The 23,571-nt window shown below is 50.6% G+C and overlaps 3 protein-coding genes across 3 annotated transcripts in view; 1 reads left to right on the top strand and 2 right to left on the bottom strand.

The window, feature by feature from the left end:
• Positions 1-958: 958 nt before the first annotated feature.
• Positions 959-5,743, bottom strand: SSTR3 (somatostatin receptor 3). Its single transcript, XM_090041077.1, has 2 exons — positions 5,680-5,743; positions 959-2,376 (listed from the first exon to the last, which is right to left on the bottom strand). Exon 2 carries the CDS (start codon positions 2,328-2,330, stop codon positions 1,110-1,112), a length of 1,221 nt encoding a protein of 406 aa, XP_089897203.1. The 5' UTR covers positions 2,331-2,376; positions 5,680-5,743; the 3' UTR covers positions 959-1,109.
• Positions 5,744-10,602: 4,859 nt separating this feature from the next.
• RAC2 (Rac family small GTPase 2) overlaps positions 10,603-23,571 on the bottom strand; it is a 161,016-nt gene continuing 148,047 nt past the window's right edge. The window contains exons 2-8 of the mRNA XM_090043078.1: positions 19,920-20,088; positions 16,709-16,780; positions 14,969-15,086; positions 13,767-13,829; positions 12,838-12,997; positions 11,558-11,690; positions 10,603-10,853 (exon numbers count right to left, since the gene is read on the bottom strand). Coding sequence (XP_089899204.1) covers positions 11,560-11,690; positions 12,838-12,997; positions 13,767-13,829; positions 14,969-15,086; positions 16,709-16,780; positions 19,920-19,954 — 579 coding nt within the window. The 5' untranslated portion in view covers positions 19,955-20,088 and the 3' untranslated portion in view covers positions 10,603-10,853; positions 11,558-11,559. The remainder of the gene's footprint in view (positions 10,854-11,557; positions 11,691-12,837; positions 12,998-13,766; positions 13,830-14,968; positions 15,087-16,708; positions 16,781-19,919; positions 20,089-23,571) is intronic.
• Positions 13,850-23,571, top strand: part of CYTH4 (cytohesin 4) — a 43,676-nt gene continuing 33,954 nt past the window's right edge. Inside the window, exon 1 of the mRNA XM_090043077.1 lies at positions 13,850-14,697. The gene's annotated coding sequence lies outside the window, so the exon portion shown is untranslated. The remainder of the gene's footprint in view (positions 14,698-23,571) is intronic.

Below are 23,571 nucleotides of genomic sequence, written 5' to 3'. Positions count from 1 at the left end.
CAAATCAGTCCTCTGGACCTGAACCAACAGCCCCCCATGGACACAGCCAGAGATACATCAGCCCTCTGTACCTGTACAGACAGCTCCATAGACATCCAGGGACAAATCAGCTTCCTGCCCCTGTATAGACACTCTCACGTCCATATAAATTGACCCACACCACACATGCACATGGGCACCACCGCATTCACTGGATCACTGACCAGAGACAAGCCCACCTATCTCTTTGCACATCCATCCATACAGCCTCCCAGCACAGTCGTACATACAAATGGGTCAGCTGAAATAATCTGTAAAGTCCCAAGTCTTTTTATTTATTCATAGTAAAGTGGTTGGGAGTGGCTGGGGGGAGAATGGTTGGAAGTACAGCTTGCAGGAAACTCTGCCCTCAACTCATGTCCTGTTGGCCCTTTCCAAACATTATTATCATCCTCCACCAGACTATGAAGCTCCTGGGGATTACAGAAATGGGGAAAAGAGTGTTTCTGTCCAGTCAGAGCAGCCTGCCCCTGAGGCCTGGGAGCATTTTAAAGAAACAGGGCATTTTATGCAACTGAAATGGTATCAGGGCAGTTCAGGGGTATCCCCAAGAGACATCCTAGAGAAGCTGGAGGAATGAACAGGACAGATCTATGGCCCAGGTAGCTTCTGTCTGTGGGCAAGAACAGTTTTCATGTTCCTTTCTTAGAGGGTTTAGTTCCCATGAACATTGGGACAGGTTTGGAAGCTGATTTTGGTGCAGACATAGTTGGCTACCTGTTCCAACACCCTGTGTAGGTGATGGAGGAGGAAGGGGCAGCGCTGACCCTTCTCTGTGGCTTCCCCACCCCCCATGCTGGTGATATGGCCATTAACACCAAGGCTCTGCCCTTGTCCAGTCTCTCTTTCTACCCCCACCCAGAAGCTCTCACATTGCCCCCCCCCCCCACAATATGGATGTCAGACATTGCTACAGAAGTCCAAGGCCGTGTTTTGCTTTTCCACATGCTTCTTCAGGTTTCTTCTTCTTTGTGTGCAGGCTGGACCTTGGTACCTTGTTGTCTGCCAACCCCCATGCGTCACAACTACAACACCCTAGGGAGAGAAGAAAAGCCATATCCTCCCATTTGCTACAAGTAACTGATGTTCAGGACACTGGTTTTCTCACAGCTCACAGGGTCCTCTGGGAGTGGTTTCTGTTCACTGCTACCTCCAGCTCCACTGCTCAGGGGGCACTCCTGCTGGCCATTGCCATTCTGGGCAATCTTGCTGACCCCTCTTGCCTCTTCTTCCTCCTCTTCCTCTTCATCTTCAGACTTCTCCAGGGGGCACGCTGCAACCTCCTGGCTCTGCACTCGACGGGAGGGCCTTAGAATGGCCCGGCGGAAGCCCTGCTTGAACCGGTAGGAGAGGAAGCCATAGATGATCGGGTTGGCACAGCTGTTGGCATAGGGCAGTACCACAACAAGGAAGTAGACACCAAAGAGAGACGGCTCCTCGGGTAATGGGCAGACCACGTTGATGATGTTGAGCACATAGAAGGGAAGCCAGCAGAGCACAAACACAGCCACCACAGCCACCACCATGCGTGTCACCCTGCGCTCTGATAATTTGCGTTTGGCCGACAAGGCCTGCACTCTCCTGCCAGAGGACCGTATCTTGATGACAATGAGCAGGTAGCAGAGGCAGATGACCAGCAGTGGCCCAAAGAAGCCCAGGGCAGCTGTATAGATGATAAAGCCAGCTTTCCACACTGAGGCTGGCTCAGGCCACTGGATGTGGCAGGTACTCATCCCCAGGGGGACATCTGAGAACACTACAACAGGTAGCACCACCACGGATGACAGCACCCACACTGTGGTGCTAACCACTTTGGCCACACGTGCCGTCCGCCATTTTGATGACTTCCCTGGGTGGACAACAGCCAGGTAGCGGTCGACACTCATCACGGTCAGACAAAAGATGCTGGTGAACTGGTTTATGGCATCTACAGCCATCACCAGCCGGCACATAAAGGAGCCAAAGGGCCAGTAGGACAGTGCATTCTGTGCAGCCAAGAAGGGCAGCCCTAGCATGAACAGCTCATCTGCCAGGGCTAAGTTCAGGATGTAGACATTGGTCACTGACTCACTAACTGAGTGGCACAGGACTACATAGATAACCAGGGAGTTTCCAACCAGCCCTACCACACAGACAATGAGATAGACCAGCGGGACAAGGACTCCACTAATTACAACTCCCGGGCTGGCAGCTGTTGATAAGTTCCCTGAGATGGGCTCTATCCAATTGATTGTGGTATTTCCCTCCTCTGGTACCATGGGTGTGGGGAAGCTGAAAGCAGGCGTGTCCATGGCAGAGGCAGAAGTGGATCTATCTCCCACTGGATCAGCTGGAGACCTGAAAGTGAGAAGAGGAGAAGAAAGATACCTATGCTTTTAAAGAAATCATAGTGAATGCACCACAGATAAAATAGCAGCTATAATGGTATGTGGGTGCAGACACATGTGGGAAGCAGCGATGGGCTGTCAGATGCTGGAGCCTCTGAAGAACATGGGAGAATGTCAGCCATCCCCAGCTCTTTTAAAATGATGATGAGCATGGTAAGGATTGGGACCAGCATGGAAATGATCCAATATATATTTTTATAACATTTATATTTTAAATATATATATTGGACCATTTCCATGCTGGTCCTGATCCTTACTAAAGGACTTCCCAAGGGGAAACCCAAGGAAGCAATTACAGGCCTCCTTTTCCCATTGAAAATAACACAGAAACTGGTAGTGTCAATCTCAGGGAGCCTGATTCTCATTCACCAGGACCATATTCCTTACCAACATCCTACAGGGCAGGTATCCCCAAGTGAAGCCACTCCACTTAGGCCTTGGGGAAACCTTGGGGACAGATTAGCTGAACTCTTTCATTGTTTCCCAGACTGAATCCTGCTGCTATTAAGCTGGTCTGACCTTATCTGTTTCCCATGGAATCAAAGAGACCCTCAGAGTATCTCCCTTCAAAGCCCGGAGCAAATGTGAAAAGCTTAGCTGAGTGCTCCGGAAGACAGAGGAGCTGGCTCATATCATTACAATCTGTGAATAAATGGGGAGATGGAATATTTACAACATCCCATTCGGTGCAGATGGCATGATCCATTCACATACCCCGCTCCTACCCCACATCCCAGCAGCTTCACATATTCTAGAGTACTGGCTGCTAATAGAAGGGGCAGCACCTGCCTCAGCCCGCAGCACCAAAACAAACTTCATTCCTTCCTAATCTTTGATGTCCTATTGCCCATCAAAGCAGGCTTTGGCATGGAAACGGCACACACCCACTCAGAGCAAACCATGAACAAACAGCTGTTCATGCCAGCTCTTGGCTGATAATGAGAGAGGCGTCACAGCAGGGGCATGACTGTCATCCTTCACCTCCCTGAGGCAGGGCTTGGGACATGTGGGATTGGCAGCTCAGCATAGGTCAAAACCTGGAGACACAGGTGATTGCCCTGACCTATGGCTGAGGATTCTCCAGAGATGTATCTGCAAGGCTCTTAGATGATCAGGGCTATGAAAAAGCCCTTCTGAGATTCTAAATGGCAGCCTCGCACATCCCTCCGCTTTCAATGTATTGATCCCCCCTGCCAGGTTAGCTCCTTGAATGGCAGGTTATAAGTGAAGGTGATTAACACAGAAGAGGCTGGGATAGCAAGCCCCAGCAATAGGCCCCTTGCCCATCACATTCTTACCTAAGGTCCCAAGACAGCAGAACTCTCAATGGTTCAGAGCTGACCCTGGCTTTTTGCTTTAGTAATGATGACTGGGAATCTCAAAGGAAAGGATTTCCAGTACTGCTTCCCTTTAGAATGCCAGAAATGCCTTGGGATTGTCAAGCAGCCCAAAGCTGGGATACAAGGACATTTAAAAAAATAAATAAAAATGTTATTAAAGTTCTGGAAGCCTTGGGAGAGCTTTGAGGTGTGGGTTGATTTCTATAAAGTCAGAACCTGTTCTAACAGGCACCCTCCCCAAGGGGTCTCTAATGGGCACCACATCACATGCGTCTAACTTTTCAGACGGGGTTCTTTGGGTGAATCTGATGTCTTTTATTAGACCAACTTAAGTCGGTCTAATAAAAGACATCAGAATCATCCAAAGAACCTTGTCTGCCTATGTCCTTAGACCAATACGGCTGCAGCCTACACCCCTCTAACTTTTCACACACCCTTCATATGTCCATATTCTTCTTGGGACCTGCTACCCTGATTCTCCACTAAGCGCAAGTAGGAGATCTTCTGTTCTATCCATATGCCCTCCCCACCAAGCCTTGGACTGCTGCCCAGGAATCAGCCTCACTCACTTGTTCCTGCTCCATGTGAGAACAATGAACTCTTTGTCATCTAACTGTCCAACTGCTGACCTGAACCTGAGTGTGTGGGCAGGGCAGCACAGACATGACCATCACAACTATTCTTGGTGGATAAACTTCTGCTAGGATGGAAATGACCTAGAAAAGGGGATCCAGGAGGCCCAATAAGATGAACCTGAACGATAAAAAGTTCAGACTGAATATGAGAAAAGGTTTTCAACAGAGAGGACTGCTGGGCTGTGGAACAGTCTCCTGATGGAAACCCTGTCATTTGAGTGATTTTATGCCAGGTGAAAGAATACACTGCTAGGAGCCCCTCCCTCTACCTTCTGTCCCCCGTGAACTGGCTGAGAAGGACAGGTGGAGTAAAAAGCAGTGACACCCTTCTCAGTGCTAAAATCAATGACTCTCTCATCTCTTCTCTGAGCTGTTCCACAGCCATCCCAGTGACGCAGGTGGGCTTCTGTCTGGCAACAGGAGTGGCTGGAATGGGCATAGAGAGTCCCAGAACAATCAGCGGCGACAAGGATCAGGAAGACCGTGGGAGATGAGAGGTGGGGATAGGGTGCAGGTCTGTGAGTACTCTGACTACAAGCATGGGAGGGGGCAGGTGTCAGAGCCCATTCCAGGTGAGCTGCAGATGCTGTGAAGCTGTAAAGGGGTAGAGGAGGCTATAGGGAGATACCTGAGTTTAAGTATCAAGAGCCTGGTGCTCATGGAGCATAGTTATATACTTAGACTGCAACCTTTTATGGGCAGAGACTGCCTTTTTGCCATGTGAATGTACAGCGCCTAGCACAATAATGCACTGATCCCTGAAGGGGGAGGTCTCCAGGTGCTACTGCAATACAGAAAATAAAGAAGAAATGCTAGTGCATCCTTGGAGCTGGGAGCCAGGGTAAGTTAACCCCTGCTATGTCTTTTTATCCAAGAAATCTGCATCCCTTAGGAAAAAGAAGCCTCTTGCCCATGGTTTCAGTGGTGGGGAGGGGTTGGTAAGTGGTAGTAGCTGGGGGGATCCTCTACAGACCAGGTTTGTTAGTGGCTGGAATCCCACCCAGAAGTTAGTACATCACCCCCCAAGCCCTCCCCACCCCACCCCTGTTGCCCCTCTTACCTTGTCTTGCACTGACATTTCCTACTCCAGTTTCAGACTCTCTTGCTTCCCAGCTGCTGGCAGAGAAACCCTGCCCTTCACCACCTGCCTGTCTATAGGGACAGGGCACAGAAGGGACAGAAGGAGGTTCAATGTTATGGGAGTGCAGAACCAACTTCTGCATGTGACAGAGCCTGGGGAATGAATGGAAAGAGGAGGCCGATTCGCCCAGTACTTACGTGTCAGTGGGATTTACATTTTCCTCCGCTCGCTGGAAGCATGTGTCCTATATATATATATATATATCTATATATATCTCTCTATATTTTTTTCTCTTCTTCCCCTTTAAAAATAAACTAAAACAGTGAAGCCATGTCCACCATCCACCTTGTGGAGCTGAAATTCCTCCTTTCACTTCTCTTCAGAGGTGCCAGTTGCTCTTGCCTCTCAACTTCTGCTCCAGCTGTGGGACTTCCCCCAGTCCCAGAGCCTCCACACCTGCCTGCTCACACTCTCCCATCGGGTTTCCAGGGCTTGCCTACTGCAGGTGACAAGCCCATCTCCTTGCACGGCTCGGGGGAGCCACGACTCCCCTCTCCAAGCATTCCTTCCACTGAAGTGGGGCTTCGATGCCAGGGTTAGGTAGATCAAGCAGGGAACGATCCCACCAGCCAATCAGCACAGGGCTGGGAGGTGAGAATGGGAATGAGAATGAGAGAGGGAGAAAGGGAGAATGAATGATAGGAGGAGAGAATGGGGAGAAGGAATAGGAGGAGAGTGACAGAGTCATTATGATGGAGAGAGAGGGAATGAGGGGGTGGGAGAGAATGAGTGTGACAGATGGTGACGGAGGGAGAGCAAGAAAGGGAGAAGGAGTGAGGGGGAGTGGAGGTGAGGGAAGGGAGGGAGAGATGCAGAGAGCAGCTGCGTGTGGTAAGAGCAGCATGGCACTAGAGGCTGGCTGCAGGGAGCGGGTGACTGAGCTCAGCTCTCCAGGGCAGAGGGTCTTTATTTATTTCAAGTGCTTTTCTTTATGTTGGCGGGGGGGCTTTGCAGACATGCCAGAGGGGAGCGCTTTGATCAGAAGAGTTTACTGGCTGTTCGGGCACAAAAGGTGCCTCCAGAAAGTCAGTGCATCTGGATTTATAGGGCTCCCAGGGTGGGGCTGTGAACAGAGACATCCACCAGACCCTTCTTCCCAACACACTGTCCCACAAGCATCCCCAGCGGGCAGGGGATGCGGGTCATAGGAATGTGTCCCTCTCTACCTCTCCCCTATTTGCAGAGGCTCATTTCCCTGGCATGCTCTGAAGGAACAAGGCTCCAGCCCCGTGCCCCAACCTCTGCAACCAGGTGATCTCATCTCTGGCACAGAAAGGAGCTGGCCAGAGAGGGAGGAATGCAGCCCCCTGTGGAAGGACATGAAAATCCCAGCCCTTCATAGCTCTTCTTCGTACTAACCCCAAGCTCCTTTCCTCACCTCATTCCTGCATGGCATTTCTGTAGGCTTTCTCTTCAGCCCTGTCATTCAGTGGCAGAGAGCCTGTCAGTTCCCATTTCTCACCTGCAGTCTTTGAGCTCCCAAGACCCAATTTGGGCTTAATATAAGTGGATGCTGCTCCACGGACTGACCGCGTCCACAGCCTATGCCCTGGGCTCCTCCTTCTGAGTTGCATGCCAGCTCAGCTGCAGCAAAAGGGCCACAAACCAGTTTAGTCAGCCACCAGGCAGTTCCTCTGGTGCAGAGATGTTCTCCAAGTAGCAGAGGGGCAATTGAGCAGCCCTAGACTGGCCTCAGGGTAGGACTCTACCTGCAGCATGGCTCAGAGAGGAGAGGTGGCACGGGGTGAGGGTGGAGGGAGGCCAGTGTGCACTGCACCCTGGCTAGTATGGACAGCCAGAGTGGCTCAGAGGCAGGCTATATTCAAAGCTAACTGGCAAGTTATTCTAATTTATGTCTGGGGGTTTGAGAGGTGCAGCTTATATTCGGGGTCTGTGTGTGTGCCCCTCATTTCTGCGTATGTATCCCTCTTCGTGTGCACATTGGTTTTGTTGGGAACACCCATCTCTCCACCCTTGGGTGGGGGAGTAATTTCACTCATAATTTTATTGCGAGTCTCAAGATGGTTGACCATTTTGCTTAAACTCCCAGCCTCTGGAGTCAAGAGGTTGTATGAGAATCTCTGCTTTTGGCATTTGCTTCAGGCCCTCCTTGGTGGAGAGAAAAGCTAGAAGTTAGGGCTCAGAAATGAGAGGAGGATTAAAAAGACCCCACACTTAGGTATTATGTTAGAAAATGTCAGGATCTTGAAGCCACTCTCATGAGTTTGGGGGGACTGACTCATGATGTCTGAACGCTTGGGGTTGTTGAGAGGGAGGGGGTCCCGTTACACACCCTGTATGTGCCTGTGGGTGTCAAACTCATCCAGCCCTGCAGGTCTGGGTGAGGAGGGCATAGCTGGTTTGCAGACTGGATCAGGCCCACTGACCAGCTGCATGTGCCAGAACCATTCCTCAGGACTGGGCCAGTGTCAGTACTGCATGCAATGTGCAACCTGAACTGGCCTGCAGGCTGCTTGCAATGCACACTCTGGGATTTTTTACACATGATCCAGGAGTTGAGGGGGAGGATACTTTAATTACAATGGCTCCGAGACCTGCTTTAATTAAAGCACTGCAGCATCTCATGTATCAGCACCCCTGTGCTTCAAAATGGCAGTGGGGGCCCTTTAATTAAAGCTTGATGAAGAACCTTTAGTTAAAGCACCCTTGCCACCATTTTGAAGTGTGGGGACACTAATAGACAAGACCTGGAGGCTGGCTGGAGCATGCTAATTAGCATGCTCCAGCAGTGCTCCAACATGCTGTAATTACAGCACGTTGGAGCAGCCTCCCAGCACATCTACAGGCACCCTCTGGTTCCAGCATGACATTCAGTACTTGTACTTGTTGGTCCTGTGAGCTGAATCCAGCATGCAGGGCCTGTCTGTAGGCCTGATCCGGACCGGCCATGGATCCACAGTGCAGGGCCAGTCTCATGCAGGCACTGCATGCAGCATGTGCCCTAGAGCGGCCCTGCATGCCACATGAAGCACACAGAGGCCTCAGTCCCATGCAGAACATGGTGCATGGGGTTGGTCCAGGGTCCATGCTGTATGTGATGCATGTGTCAGCCTGGCCTTGTGCTCTGGCTCTGCCACATGGGGCTGGTCTGTGGGCCCGATCCAGCATGTAGGACTGGTCTAGCATGTGCTACATGTGGTGTACATTGTGCAAGCCAACACCCTGTGCAGCTCATGCCCAGTGCATAGATTCATAGATAGATTAATAGATTTATAGATTGTAAGGACCTGGAAAGGATCTTGCAAGATCATCAGGTCCAGCCCCACTGCAGTAGGCAGGAAAGATAACAGGGGTCACGTGACCCTAGTGAGGTGATCATCCAGTCTCCTCTTGACGATTTCCAGGATAGGTGATTGCACCACCTCTGGAGGGAGCTTATTCCACAGTCTCGACACCCTGACTATAAAGAAGTATTTCCTAGTGTTAAGCCTGAAACGGTCTTCCAGGATTTTGTGACTCCTGGTTTTCCCCAAGGGTTCCCTGGTGAACAACTGTTCACTGAGCCCTTGATGTATTAGCCTGATATATCAGGGGAATATATCTGCGGGCTTGGTGATGGGACTCTGCAGGCCGAATCTGGCCCGCAGGCCATGTCTTTGACACTCCTGGTGTAGGGAATCAGAGATCTAGTTGACATGCACTGAGTTGTGCCTGCACCAGCTGTGAACTGGGCCCAAGCATCTTGTCTGACACCAGTTTAGCATGGCAGATCCTGGTAGAACCCACTGCCACGGGCTGTTATCTGACTAGAATACTCTGCAGTACATTGAATATAGCTATCTGGAATAGTCTCTAACAGGGGTGAGCTCACACCCGAGTCAATCCTGAAGTTAACCTGTGGAATTGACTGTCACTGGCACGTAACCCAGGGAACTTACAGCCATAAGCCACCACTGCTGTTAACCTGTGGAACTCCTTGTAGCAGAGTAGAGAATTTGGAGCTTAAGCACTGAGTTTTGTCACACAGCTGGCTCAGCTCCACGGCTTCTTCCTCTGTTATTGCCACGTCTGGTTCTTAGTTCTCAGGTGCTTTGCCTGGAAACTGCCTCCAACCTGCTGAGTGGTAGAGGGAGGAGAGAGGCAAGGAGTGCATGGGTGAGCCTGGAGCTGTCCAGGGGAAAACAGTGGTCTGGAATGTGTCCAGGCATCACATAGAAAGCTGCTTTCTCTGATCTTAGCAGCAGCAGCTGGCAAGGTTTTTGGAGCCCTTGCAATGAATCAGACATCCAGGTGCTGGCAGCTGCTACTTCCATTGCACTGCCGGGACAGCTCTCGTCTGCTTGATTTTAGCAACCCATAGGCTATTTGTCTGGGTTGGTGACTCATTCTTCTTGCTCTCTCCCCCTCCCCTTCCTGCTCCCTCTCTCTGTGTAAGCATACGTCAGTATGCATATAGCAATGAGCATGTATGTGTGCGGGAATAAGTACAGTTGAATATAAATGCCTATGGCAAGCACTGCAGTAGCTGAGGCTGAGCTTTCTGAAAATCCTTAAGTTCAAGAAAGCCCTTTCCCCTGGCCTCCTTCCTACACACCTCAGAACAAGCCTGCTAGCTTTACTTTCTTTTCTGCCTTGGAAGAAGGCAGGCTTGCTGGGCTTAGGCCAGCAGACACCTGAGGAGAGGAGCCTTTATACCACAAAACACACACAGATTGGAAAGGAAGGTTGGAAACAGAAAGGCAGGGCAGGTGCTGTCTGAGCTGCCTTCTCATCCTGGCCTTGTCACACAACTGTTCTTTCCTCCCCATTGCAAATGCCTGTTGTCCAAGAGCAACTTGGACCAAGGCAGGGCCCCTCCCTCTTTCAGCTTACACTGAAATACCCATTGGGGCTCCACAGCTTGAGCACTCATCTGCCCCCAGTGAGTCTGACAGCTGGAGAGCATCTGGCTGGCTACAATGGCTGGCTACAGTCCCTCCCTGTGTCCAGCTCCTGGTTATCAGGCGTGCTAGAACCATCATGGACCAGCTAGAGGCTTCAGCCATAGACTCAAGCTTGCACTGAAGATCTAGAGAAGCGATACCACATGCCGCCAGTCAGAAGGTACAGTCGGTTTATTGAGTCTCCTTCACTGTATAATAATGGATGGTGGGGGAAGGAGGGAGGGTTGTGCAAACAGATGAACTGGAGCTACGATCCAAAACCATCTTCTTTTTTAGGCAGTAGACACAGAAAGCGCAATGATCACCAAGGGGTACCAAGGTCCAAGGCTTAGGTCATCAATCTCTGTTGCATCAGCAGAGCTTGGTGTCGGGATGCAATTTGAGGGATGGGGGGACAAGGCTGGAATCTGTATCCAAAAACAAGGAGAGGACTCAGCTCATACACTTCCACCCAGCTGTCTCCAGCCCACTTATTCCTCCCCTTCCTCACTCAAGCTAGACAGTCAGTGTGATGTGAGGAGATGGGAGCTCTGGGATCCAGGAAAGGCCCCTTTCCTCTCTTTCCCCAGGCTTTGCCTGCATCCCTGGCCACTGCCTCCCTCCAGCCTCAGAGAGAAGGGGGAGAAGAGGGGAAGCCGTATGACGGGGAAGGGGAGGCAGCAGCTGCCTGACATAAAAACAGCTCTGAGTGGCCACACAGGGGAAGCTCAGACAGGGAAATTGGGAGGTCTGCAATTTTCTGCTTACAGGGAATTGATTCTTTAACGGGGAAGGGCTCCATCTTCACCAGTCCTGCAAAAGGACACCCCCACTTCCCAGATTTCTCTGAAGTCCCAGGGCAGAGGCTGGGTTGGGAGTCTCCACTGGCGGGGGGAAGGGCAACAGTTTTTCTTCAGGGAAGAGTTAGGAAGTCTATGGAGCAGTTTAGCAGGAAGGGGAGTCCTCTGATGGGTAGAGTGGGGGTCATTGTGGGGGCTGCGTAGTAGAAGAGGGTCCCTGCTGGCAGGATTAAGGGCTTTTGTGGCTGAGAAGGAGTTGGAAGGTAAATGACTGTGCTGAGTCTCCCTGGTCGACTATGGACCTGAAAGGGAGGAGGGCATTTCTCACTTACCCCTAGAGGAGACTGCACCCCCGTTTTTTCGGCCTGGTAGGCTGGGGGCACAGCACCGCTCGGATCGCCTCATCAAACACGGTTTTGAGGCCACGCTGCGTGAGCGCTGAGCACTCCAGATATTTCACAGAATCTGTCCGGAGAGAAGAGGATGCTGTTAGAGGCAGGAAGTGGGCCTGAAGGCAGCAGGGAAGAGGCCTCACTCAGAAGAGATGCCAATGAGCAAGAATCATAGGGGCCAACACCAGGCAGGCAGATGTCCCTGTTTACCTATCCACCCATCTACCTACCTGCCTATTGCATCTACCTGGCCCTCGTCAATCAACCCTGGCTTTAATGTATTTCTCCTTACAACAGCTGAGGCAGGAAGGGGATATCTCTCAGCCCCATTCCTACCAGCATGTCTTTCTACCCAAATGAGATGGATTTGATGGGATCGCTAACCTCCAAAGAGCTGCCCAGGTCTGGGAGCAGCCCAGGGGAACAGACTTTGCCCAGAAGACCTGAGGATGACGTGGATGTGTAGAGAACAGGCACTCAGGGTTGAGGACAAGAGGTGAATGCTTCTGAAAAGGCCTTGAGGATGCTGGACTTCACTGAGTGGCCACCTTTTCTCTGAAACTCCAGCTGGAAACATCTCATTTCTCACCAGCCTGTGCTTATGTGCCTGCAGTGTAGATGTAGTGTACTGAGCAGGAAGAGAGAGAGAAATACCCAGGGCTGCGTATCAGAGTGTGGAAGAGCTGCCATCTTCACTGAGCTGTTTAAGCAAACCCCAGATCACAAGGACAGGAACAGGAAGCTGTGGTTGTTTTTCTCCTGGCAGAAGTTTAAGCACTCGTTCCTCCTACTTCCGGACCTGAAGAGAAGGGCTCTGCCTATGAAGCAGCTGTGGCTTTCACAGAAAAGACTGATACAACTAGAGGCAGCAGAAAGGAGGAGCTGTTGGGGGATGGGATGATGTGAGATCCTCCCCAGACAGGCAGAAGGCAAGGAGCTGAAGTGTAGGACTCCCTTATGGCATGGCTGGAGAAAGTCCAGGCCTTATCCTTCCTGAGCCTCCTGGCCTCTGTTCTGTTGCACACCCCTTAGGATATGTCACATTCCCTTAGAGCTATACCAGGGGTCCAGTAGCAGCTCCTGTTCAGGTCTCTGACATGCTGGCTGTGTCCCTATCCCCTGTGAGAGGCTGCCAATAAAGCACACATCAGGCCAGTGGAGAGCACGTGCCCGCCTCTTTTCCCTTCAGCATGCTGCTAGGACTGCCATTGGCCACATACCAATCTCCTTGGCCAGTGCAAGGCCTTGTGGATAGGTAATGGGTGCCAGCTTCTTCTCCTTCAGCTTCTCAATGGTGTCCTTGTCATCTCGAAGGTCCAGCTTGGTTCCCACAAGGATGATGGGGGTGCTGGGACAGTGGTGTCGGACCTCAGGGAACCACTAGCAAGGGACCAAGATTTTACAGTATGGTTGGAAGAGGCCACACAGACACATGTGCGCAGCAAAAAGAAATGAGAAAACTTGGCTGTTGCTATTTCTTCCCAAACAACCCTGTAGGCTATCATGAGCAATCACACCCATGACCTGAAGCAGTTCCCTTTGTGGGGTCCAATATGCATTGACCCTAACAAATGAACCCATCAAGTGACTTCCTTCCCCCAGGGGCTGAGGCACAGGACCAGGGAGGCAGGAGGAGACAATGCTGAGCACTGTGTTCTAAGTAACTACTTCAGGCCATCCTCTTTGTTGCCTTCTGGTCTCCCCTCTAGGTGGGGTCTGAAAGTTGAGGGGAAACACAATGTTGTTTCATAATTTCATAGTAGTAGTCTGGGGTCAGAAGGGACCTGAACAGATCATCTAGTCTGACCCCTGAATGTTGAATGTTGTTCTCTCCTCACACCAACACCTGGCTGCACATATCCTCATATCCCAGCTATTATACCCACAAGTCAGAGTTGTGCTGAGTTGGTCTGGTCTGAAAGCTCTGAACATGTAATGAAAGCTGAGAAGGGAAACTATTGGGGAAGCCCCGAGTAGGAAGGAATAGATTCTCCCCTTGTGGAGCAGCACAACTGGGTGCGTGCTAGTCCTCTGGGTCCACCACCCATTACCACCCAGCTGAGATCATGCACATGACTGTCTTTTATGAGTTCAGGTCAATTCTTTTCCTTTTCAAATGACACTTCTACATGAGCCAGGATGCTCTTACCTTAGCGCGGACGTTTTCATAAGATGCTGGGCTAACGAGAGAGAAGCAGATCAAGAAGACATCCTGTAGACACACACAGCATGATGGAGTTAGGCAATGGGCATGGCAGGGCATAACATGATGGTGAGGGAGCCTGGGAGGCAGTGTCCATCACCAAGCCAATGTCAGAGATGTGTGTGCTTGTGAGAGGGGTTAGACTGCCAACACTGTCAACTCAAACCCAAGTTTGTACCCAAACTAGGCATAGTACCATGCAGGTTCCCTCCATTCCTCTCAACCAGCATGGCTCAACCCTGACATCAATGAACCACCTGCAGGGGAAAGAAGGTTGTCCAGACTCCTGGTGCATTCATTTCTTGGTAACAGCTGATACTGCTAACCACGACTCCAGACAACACCACTTGTGATGGCGGTTTTTGTGAGATGGATGCCTGCCCTACTGGGAAATGCACTGACCCTTCTTTTATTTGTTTTCCACAGGTCACCAAAACACCTACCATATGGTAATGGCTGCTACCAAGGTGGGGGCAGGTTCAAACTAGAAACTATAAATGATAGAGCAAGACTCAATGGGGGCTTGGGTGCTCAGGTCTGGTGACATTGTCTATCTTTTAAAAAAAGAAAGACTCTCAGTTTCCAACTCTTTCAGTTGTGAAGGAAACTTTCTGAATAGAAACTAATGTCCTGTTGTCCTCCTGGGTTTGCAAACAGGCTGCCTGGAACAGTCAGCTCCGATGGGAGCTGTCTCCATATCCCGATGACAATCAAGTCAATATTATCAACTCTTTTTTTGGCAAAGTGTTTTGGCAGAAATATTCAGCTGCTCTGTGACTGTGGAGAGAGCCTGGTACCACCATTACAACCACCATGTCATCCGCTAGATCCCATAAGAAGCACTGTTTCCTGGAATCAAAGCCATTTAGTCTTACAAGTAGGTTACAAAATAATATAAATGACTCCTTCCTTGATTTTCATATTCCCTAAAACATCCAAGCCATGCAAGAAACACCACAGGATTGACTTACGTTTTAGAAGGAGCTATTCCAAACAGACCCTTTTGGTCTTCAGGGCTGACTCGATCTCAGAGAGGAACAAATTGGGGGATTTAAGCCCCACCGTGTTCTGAAGCCAAGTCCCACCTCTCCAGCATGGAGGGAGATGTGTTTGAATAGGAAAGAGGGGCACAGTAGAGAGCAACCTACCGTCTGAGGATAGGAAAGTGGCCTCAATCGGTCATAATCCTCTTGCCCGGCTGTATCCCACAGCCCCAGGTTTACGGGCTTGCTGTCAACCATCACATTAGCCGAATAGTTATCAAACCTACAAGGCAAAAAGAGACAAGAGTGATCAAACCTACAAGGCAAAATAGCATTGGCTGTTCAGAAGTGAGCTGGGGGCCGATGGAGGCTCTGTCCACATGGTAGCTCTTCACTTTCTCTAGAAGGGTGTAATCCTATCACTCAGCTACTCAAAATACTTGCCAGGGTGCAGTTTCTCCTGCTGCATTTGGGGCTCCTCTCTCTTTGAAACACCTTAATTTCTTTCTCCCCCTGTTTTCCCTTCCAAAACTTTCCCTGTTCAGCACTCCAGCTCTGTGCTTGTTAAGCCTTGGCTTCTGGCCTTCTTGTTGTAGTACCCAACCTGCCATCTTAAAGTGTTTCATGTCACCCTGCTTTCTTCTCTGCATCCGTCACGCAACTCAGATCGCCTCCTGGAACCTGATCCAGGAAGCCACAGTTTACACCCAACCTTTCATGGAGATTTTTAGGGCACAGTGGGGGAGGACCTTGTATTTTGGGAGCAGAGCACCCCTTCCCAGCACCATGCTGGGGTCTGGGGCCAATAACAATTCAAAGAGAAGACTGCCTCCTAGGCGTTCCTTGGCCATCTCCCATCCTGACCCAGCCTAACATTTTTCCATACTCAGAGAGCAACCCTAAGCTTCCAGTTTAAAGTGAAACCAATCAGCAGTAAGAAAGGACCTGAATAAAGTTCATGAGAGAGACCCCACTGTGTGTGTCCCCTTCTTACCAAGTTGCATCTCCCTGGACAACAACATGGCCATTGGCCACCTCTTCCTGCACACAGGAAGGGATCTTTGAAAAGCACAGCTGTGGTGGGAATAGCCCATACTGAAGGGCAAGGGGTTCAGGTTCTCTCAGCCCTATGTGGACAGAGACTGGTACACCACCTCCCAAGATGCTTCTCTTTCCAACTACCCTATAACAGGAACATGTGCCTGATCCTTCCAAGAAGTCTCTGCTAAAGGGCCAGATCCTGAACTTTTACACCCTGCACTAAGTGGTCCCTTGGACTTAAAGGGGCTGTTGGTGAATAAGGTGCTCCATAATGTAAGTAAAGGTATGTTCTCACCTTGGGGTGCAGACCTCCCAACACTGTTGCAGGAGAATTGGGTAGCTTGTATTATCTTATTCAGGGGCTCCTGGCGCCTGGTACAAGCTATGGCCCACCCTAAACTATAGCTCTCTTTCAGTAAGGACAGGTTTCTCCCAGTCTTGCTCCCTCCATCCTCTCTCCAGCCTTCATCTGGCCTCCACCCAGTCCCCAGGCTGACCTGAGCCAAGATTGCACAGAGCAGACAGAGCTGGCTGTCCTCCTAGCATAGAGGTTTACTGCATTAGAGGGAGTCCTGGGTCTGCTTGTGGTCCCTCTAAGTCAGGCTTGCTGGTATAAAAGAGTCCCCAGGATCTCATGGGTTAAACCCCTTGTTTGTTGCATAGGTGACAGAGGACAGGTTGGGACTATCTAGAAGCCTGTGCTGGCCTGGTGGCAGGCCCCTCCCCTCCAAACAAGCAGCCTTTTGGTGATGCAAGGGGAACCAGGACTGACAGGTGGCTCCTCAGGTGACCTTGTATCCCTTTAACACCCTGTTTGCCCTCTCCCCAGCACAGCCCCCTGGCCCCTGGCTTCAGGATACTCACACAGTGGGGATGTATTCTCCTGGAAAGGCATTGGTGGTGTAGCTGATGAGGAGACAGGTCTTGCCCACAGCTCTGAAAGAGAAAGAAAGCACACACAGGACATGTTACTGTGACTTTCTGGGGAGCATAATTCCTCCCCTTGCCCAAGAGCCAGCCAGATCAGGAGGGCTGGCAGAGAAGGAGGAAAATTCAGACTCGCAGCCCTGAGCTCTGTTCCAGGTTGGAAACAGGAGGAAAGAGAGGCATGAAGTTTCATCCCTCTAGTGCCTTCTAGTCTGTTGGTTTGCAGGACATCTTTATAGACCTGACAAGGGTCTGAAAGGCAGCCAGTCTGTGGTGGAGCAGGACCGCTGCTTATCAGGGCATGGCACTAAGCAGTTTCAGGCAGGCTGTGATGGAGAGTACACTGTATCTCATACAGCACTGAGAATGCAGGGCAACAGTGCTGCACCCAGATCGAATCTGCTCTGGTTCTGCTACCCCGGCTAGAAACATGGCTATGTGCTTGCCACACCTGCTTGCCACACCTCATCCAAACAATGGCATCTTTGACAGGATGGCACTTGCTAATGTCCTAGTGAAGCAGCACAACCAGAGCCAGGGGAGAGAGCACCTCACACAGAAGAACAAAGGCTTGCCTGGGCATTCCTTGCATATTCCTGCCAGCTATAATGTCATTCCTGAGGGGGCTACAGGCAGCAGGCCAAGTGCCCTCTTCAGCTCCTCCTCCAACATATCAGGGGCCACTCTTGGGGCTTCTGGGCCTTCTCCTCTGGTCTCACTTCCAGGGCAGCAGGGTGGGGCACCAGGTGGCAAGAGCTGTGGAGCAGTCCACCTCCAAGAGAGGCACTGGTAGACAGGAGAGAGGCTTTTTTAAAAATGTAATTTGTATCCAATGCCAAATTAGCCAAAACTGATTCCAAATCCAAGAGTTCAGAGCCATAAGTGGCCCTACTACTGGCAAACATCCTCCACCTGCACCTGTGGCTTCAGATGTTTCCAAAACCTTTGGCAGGCATCCCACTTGCAGGCCCAAGCCCGGAGGCTTGGGGTTTGGATGCCCCTGAGTCTTGCTTGCCCTTAGCTATAAGGCCCTCGGAGCAAGCAAGGGAGGAGACTCCCATTTCCATAAACTGGACTTAAAGCTGCTGCACCTCAGCAGGTACTGTGCCACGCCAGAAGAGCAGTTCTCCTGCAAAGTGGTTCAGGAAAACGGTCTTCTTGGAAGCCCAAAGGGGAAAGTGAGCCTGCTTGCTTGGGGGAGGAAGGCTAAGGAAAAAGGGAGAGAGGAAGGGCTGTGTGGTGGATCACTGAGAGGTGATGGTGATGGAAACAAGAGAGTGGGGAGAGATTGGGGTGGGGAGGGGAAAGGGAGAAAGGAAACAGAGCTAGCACCAATGTGGGAAGGATGGGCCCATAGATAGTGGACTGAGTGCCTTCCCTACCTCTGCCATTAACTCCCTTGTGCCTCCTTTCTCCAATCAGAAAAATCATGACAGCAATAGTGACCTGTTTCTCAGGGCACAACTTGGGTTGGATTATGGACACTCAGGTATAATGGTGAGAAAAGTGAGAGTCTGGCTGGCTCCCTCCATCCACCCACCCACTCCTGTGAGGGTTGTTGTACAACGTGCTGTTTCAGAGGTGCTAGTACACCTGGCAGGTCTGCTGCCCAAGGGTTTCTCCCCAGCCTGGCCTACTGCACCTTGCAAGTACAGTGCAAGGTAGCGATGGGAATGGGAAGGAACATAAGTCGTGGTCTCACGGCCCAGTTGCTAGGTCATGAAGGCTCAGAAGGAAGTGCAACACTTCTCTGGAGTCTTGCATACATTTCCTCCTCTTTTGGATCCCCTGCCACCTTTCCCGTCTCCCTTTTCTCAATCCTTCTCTCCCATTCAGTCACCGTTCTCCAAGTTCTTTCAGTCCCTCCCTCTCAGCAGAGGTCTCAGGGGAGAGTTGCTGGGTTGGAAGGCAAGGGAGTTAGTGAAGCTGTATTTGGAAAGGGAGGTTAGTAAGCTCATGGGGAAGGACTATAAGACTAGCAGAGTTATGGGGGACTACTCCTGGGGTGGTTATGAGTTCAGTGCATGTGGGGCCTAGCAGAGTTCTGCAAGAGGCTCTGGGGTTAGTCATAGAGTATTTCCTGTGTGCGTAGTTTCAGGTACAGCTCTGTAACTTAAGTTCTGGTCTACATGGCACTTCCTGCAGAGATACCAGCTTTTGTTTGGTTGCAGGGTTTTTGCCTTGCATTTCTGGCTCCTCCTCTCTGCCTCCCTCAGCCCCCAAGGTGGTTTTTTATAATTTGATATTTTGCTTATAAACTTCCTCCTTGAGCTGGTTTTGAAGGAGGAAGTGACTGCGGGGAGCTGGGCCTCTGCAAATGTCTCTTCATCTGCTACTCGATAGCTGCCCCAGATAACAGTGCTGCCGGCTTGCAACTCAGAACTAGCTTAACTCTCACACCACCAAACCCTGAAACCCACCTCACATGTTTCCTCCTGTCCTCTGGCTGCATGTCTCATGAGGCAGAAGTGTTCAGTCCATTTTGGGGGCTACCCTGGGGAAGCTCTCTGTTGAGGCCTCGGCTGGGTCGCAGCCATCATCAATGGGGTGCATCAGCCAGGGTAATATTTACTCTGCCCTTAGATGGTGGAGGTAGGTTGCCTTCTAATTCTGTAGGCAGCTGGAAGCCTCATCTTCATAATGAGGGAGGAAATGCAAGTCCTTTTCTCTGTGTCCAGGGGAGCCTCGTCTAACAGAATCCTCCAGGCAATCAACACAGAGACATGGTGGGCTCCGAGACCCAAATGCAAAAACAGAGGAAGACAAGCTGCACTCCCCACATCCGCTGTCATGTATCAGTCTCTCCCTCCTGCCCCTGGCACTGAAGGCTTTTGTGGGGAGCAGTCGTAGGGAAACCATGATTCCCTTCCTTTATTCTTGAACCTGGCTCTGTCCACCATAGATAGGTGCGCCCAAGGGAGGCATCATGGGGATGACACCTCCATCACTGGGGGTAGATTTGCCAGCCCTGCAAACAGCTCTGCTTTCTATGGTCCTGTTGCAGCAGCCCTGCAAAAATGCCCTTCCCCTATCCCACCTAACACACCTCCTCCACCACAGGCTGACTCCCTTCACAGGAAGTTTTTCCAAGAACAACCTACCTCCTCCCCTTGCCCACCCCCAGCCCCCAAAACAGAAAGGTACGTACCCATCTCCCACCACCACACACTTGATGGCCTGCATGGCTCCGGACTGGTGGGGGAAGGCTGGTCCTGGGGTGGGGGAAGTCAGCCAGAGGTAATGCTCACAAAGGAGAATGGAAGGATGGCCGGTGCAAATAAAATGTCAACCCTAGAGCTGAAGTGAACGGCAGGTCGCTGGGAGGGAGAGGAAGAGGAAGAAGGAGCATTACTCAATGTGCCCACAGGTCCCCTCCTCCTCAACTGTGTAGCCCAAGCTGTTAGCTAAAGGCGGGGCATATGCAAGCGTGAGGTTTGGCTTCTACTGCATCAGAAAACGACAGCAGCTTTCTGTCTGTGCTTCCTGTCCTGCTGGTTTGAGCAGTGGGGGGCGCCATGCTACTTTTACTCAGGGGTTAAATAAAAAATTGTGCCAAAAGCTGAGAGATGGCTTCTTCCCTCCCCCTTACCCACCCTTCAGCTTCCCAAGGCTTCTTTTCATCTTCATGGGGAAGTGAAGATTTTCCAGCTGAAATGGAGCAAAGGGAGGGGCTGGCTCCTGGCAGAGAATACTTTCTGGGCCTTCCAGCCTTTCTGTTGCCAGGTGACAAATGCAGAGGGAGCTGCTTTCCTCTGATGCTGAACAAGGAACTTTACTAGACTAGGAAAAGCCACATTGTTTCCTCTGTTGCTGCTGAATTTCTCTTCACCTCCCTCTCATCCAGCTAATTACCACGAAGGAGCTGGTGTAGGATGCAGGACCTGTGGCAATATTCTCCCCCTGACTCCCAGCAGCCCATCTCTCACTATGATTGGCATCAGTACTACATGGCATAAGCAAATTATTGCACCCAACATTACCCGGCTGGTTGTTCCCTTACTAATATTCATATGATGCTATGCCAGCTTATAGGACCATGTACTCACCAGTAGGTGGAGCACCAGCAGCACCTAAGGAAGGGAGATGAGACATTGCAGCCTGGAGTCCACTTTCTGCTCTAAAGAGGGTTTACACCCGTCACTGTGATATTTAAGTACCTTGTTACACTGTAATTTTGGGCGGCTCCTGGAGTGCTTAACCCCTGGACTGTCTGTATGTTACACCTTAAAGTGGTTTAAACACTTGTTATGTGTCTTAAAGTTATGCTGCTCCAGGGCAGGGTTATCTCTGATCCGCACTACCCAGCTCCTGTTCCATAAGATTCAGCCACTCCTCACAGATGTGCCACCCAAGTTGAAGTCCTCCAGTATCCCAGGATCTTTCACACTCCCACACACAGCAGGGATAGAAGCCTGCCCTGGCTCATCAGCCGCGTGGTGGCAACTCATAGATACAGATCCTAGCCCTGCCCCCGCTCACCAGGTTTCATGGCAAGTCACAGCTGTGCAGGCAGGGACCAGTCAGAGAAGGTGTCTAGACAGGTGTGACTGCTTCAAACTCCAAACTAGCACTAACACCAATCACCATTTGTACAGCTCATAGCATAAGGTGTAAAAAGGCCCTGTATACCAGTTCACATGCCCCACTCCCAAGACCCATAGCTGGCTCCCTCTCTCTTCTGAAAAAAGTCCTTATCACAATATATGGAATCACAGTTCATCTTAAATAAAAAGTGTATATTAACTGTCTACGGGACAAACTAAAAAGACTCTTGTCCAGCTATCCTATACCAGGAAGGACCGAGCAGGGTGTCTGGGGGGAGAAATGTGTGGAGGAGCTGGGAAGGAAAGACAGAGACAGGGGAAAAGTGGGACAGGAGGCAGGGCATAGAAAGGGCAGGAATAATGCTGGCATGGAGGCAGACTTTAAGGTCCATGAAAACAATTGAGTGGTTGGAAAAAAACATCATCTGGAATTAGGCTCTAAATTTAAAACTCAACCCACGTTCTTTGTGGACCTGGAAGTCTGCAGTGTCTCATTCTGGAGACACCAGGAGATCCTCACAACAGGAATGTCTGAAACAAAATATGCTCCTATGCTCCCAAGGAGGTAGAGAGCCCATGACAGTCCAGGTGAGCTGCTGAGGTGCAATGAGTCAATGCTCCAGCTAGGTATGGCCATACTGGACTGAATGCACCTGATCTCATTTGATCTTGGAAGCTAACCAGTCCTGGGCTTGACTAGCACTTGGATAGGAAAGCACATGGAAATCCCAGGTGCCATAAGTCCCAGCAGAGGATGAATCATCTCCCTGACTGTCAGTCATTGGCTGTAGTGCTTGCAGGAAGCAGAGCCTACTCTCAAACAGCCTTGAAACCAGCAGGGCAGATAGTAGGGGGCTTTTGGTGTGTTGGGTCTCTTGGGGAACTTATAGGCTACTCTGATCCTAGTACTTTGTGCCTTGATTCTTGGCCCTTTTCTTGATCATTATGTCTGTGCCTGGCTTCTTCCCTTGGCTTGTTCCTGACTACAGTCCTCAACTCACAATCCTGGCTTGTATCCCGTCTCTACTCCCAGGTCAAGACCCTGAACCTTAGGGCTGACCACTCATGTCCCACTTGCTGAGGCCCAGAAATCTGCAAAACCTAGGAGTCCTGGCATCCGAGGCCCCCAAGGCTTCCAGATTCCCTGCCCCTTGGTAGCCCACCAGGCAGGAAGCTGGGGAACCTGTGGGGTAAGGAGCTCCTGCTCTCACGTTCCCAACTGGATAGATGTGGCTGCTGTGTGCTCTTCTGAAATGGAAACATTCCCATAGGCTGTTTCAGATTCAACAAACAGGCATTGTCAAAGGAATATGTGTGCTCTGAAAACACAGGTACACACTGGGGGCAAAAATAAGTTGGAAAAAGTGAGGGATGGTGGGGTGATGTCCTGCCTTTATCTGACACCAGCTAGACACTGGTTTTCAACTTTCTTAGCCTCAAAGCTTTCTCCATAACTGTTCCGAATGTAAATTCTAACTCAGTGACTCTCAAAAGGGGTGCTCTGAAATCTGGAATAGTTATGGAGGAGTGTCTTGAAGCTAAAATATTTGGGAACCACTGCTACAAGCATCAGTCCCCTCTTGCCTATAGAACCCAACCTGAATCCTTTAGTCTTACATCTCAGGATGTCCCTGCTCATAGCCAGCACCCATAAAAATCACTCCCTCCCCATCTTGTGCCAAATCAAGAGAGAAGATAATAGCTTGCTGCTGCTACCATTTACTTCATTGCCCCTTGGCAGAGAGACCTGCGCTGTGGATTGACAGGTCTCGGTTTCACTGATAGAGTTCCAGTGAGGCAAGACACAATGAAACTTCTGCCCCCTTGTTCACCCCTTCCTCCATGTAGCAGTGTGTTGGCTTTAAAGTATTCAGAAATTGCATCTAAGCAACCTCTCCTAAATAAGTAAGATGGCAGAAGTCAAGCTTCTGAAGTTAGAAAATGCCAATATTTACTGAGCACTACAGGTACCCAGAGCTTTGGGGTCTACATGGCAGAACAGAGGTGCATGTCCTGGAATTACCTGACAGCTGCATTCTCAACAAGCCGTTAGTCTCTGTGCTTTGCTCTCCTGCCACCAAGAGGTACTCTTGATTAGGGGTTTCCTTCTGTGTATCTGAGAGGGGAGAGGAGAGGCAGGCTTTCAGCACCTCTTATTTGTCTGTCAGCATTTGAGGAAGAAGTTGGTGAGAATAGGAAGAGGAATTGGTCTGTGGGTAGTTCTACTGTAAGAGACTGCCAGAGGCTATGCCTGGC

This window comes from Crocodylus siamensis, chromosome 4 (genome assembly GCF_052110815.1).
Source record: "Crocodylus siamensis isolate JL-2025a chromosome 4, ASM5211081v1, whole genome shotgun sequence".
Taxonomy (NCBI): Eukaryota; Metazoa; Chordata; order Crocodylia; family Crocodylidae; genus Crocodylus; species Crocodylus siamensis.
Note: the sequence above shows the minus strand (reverse complement) of the source record. Positions and strands in the feature narration are given on the sequence as shown.

Excerpts from the sequence above, each read along its gene's own strand:
- SSTR3 (XM_090041077.1), bottom strand. The coding sequence starts at position 2,330 with ATGGACACGCCTGCTTTCAGCTTCCCCACACCCATGGTACCAGAGGAG.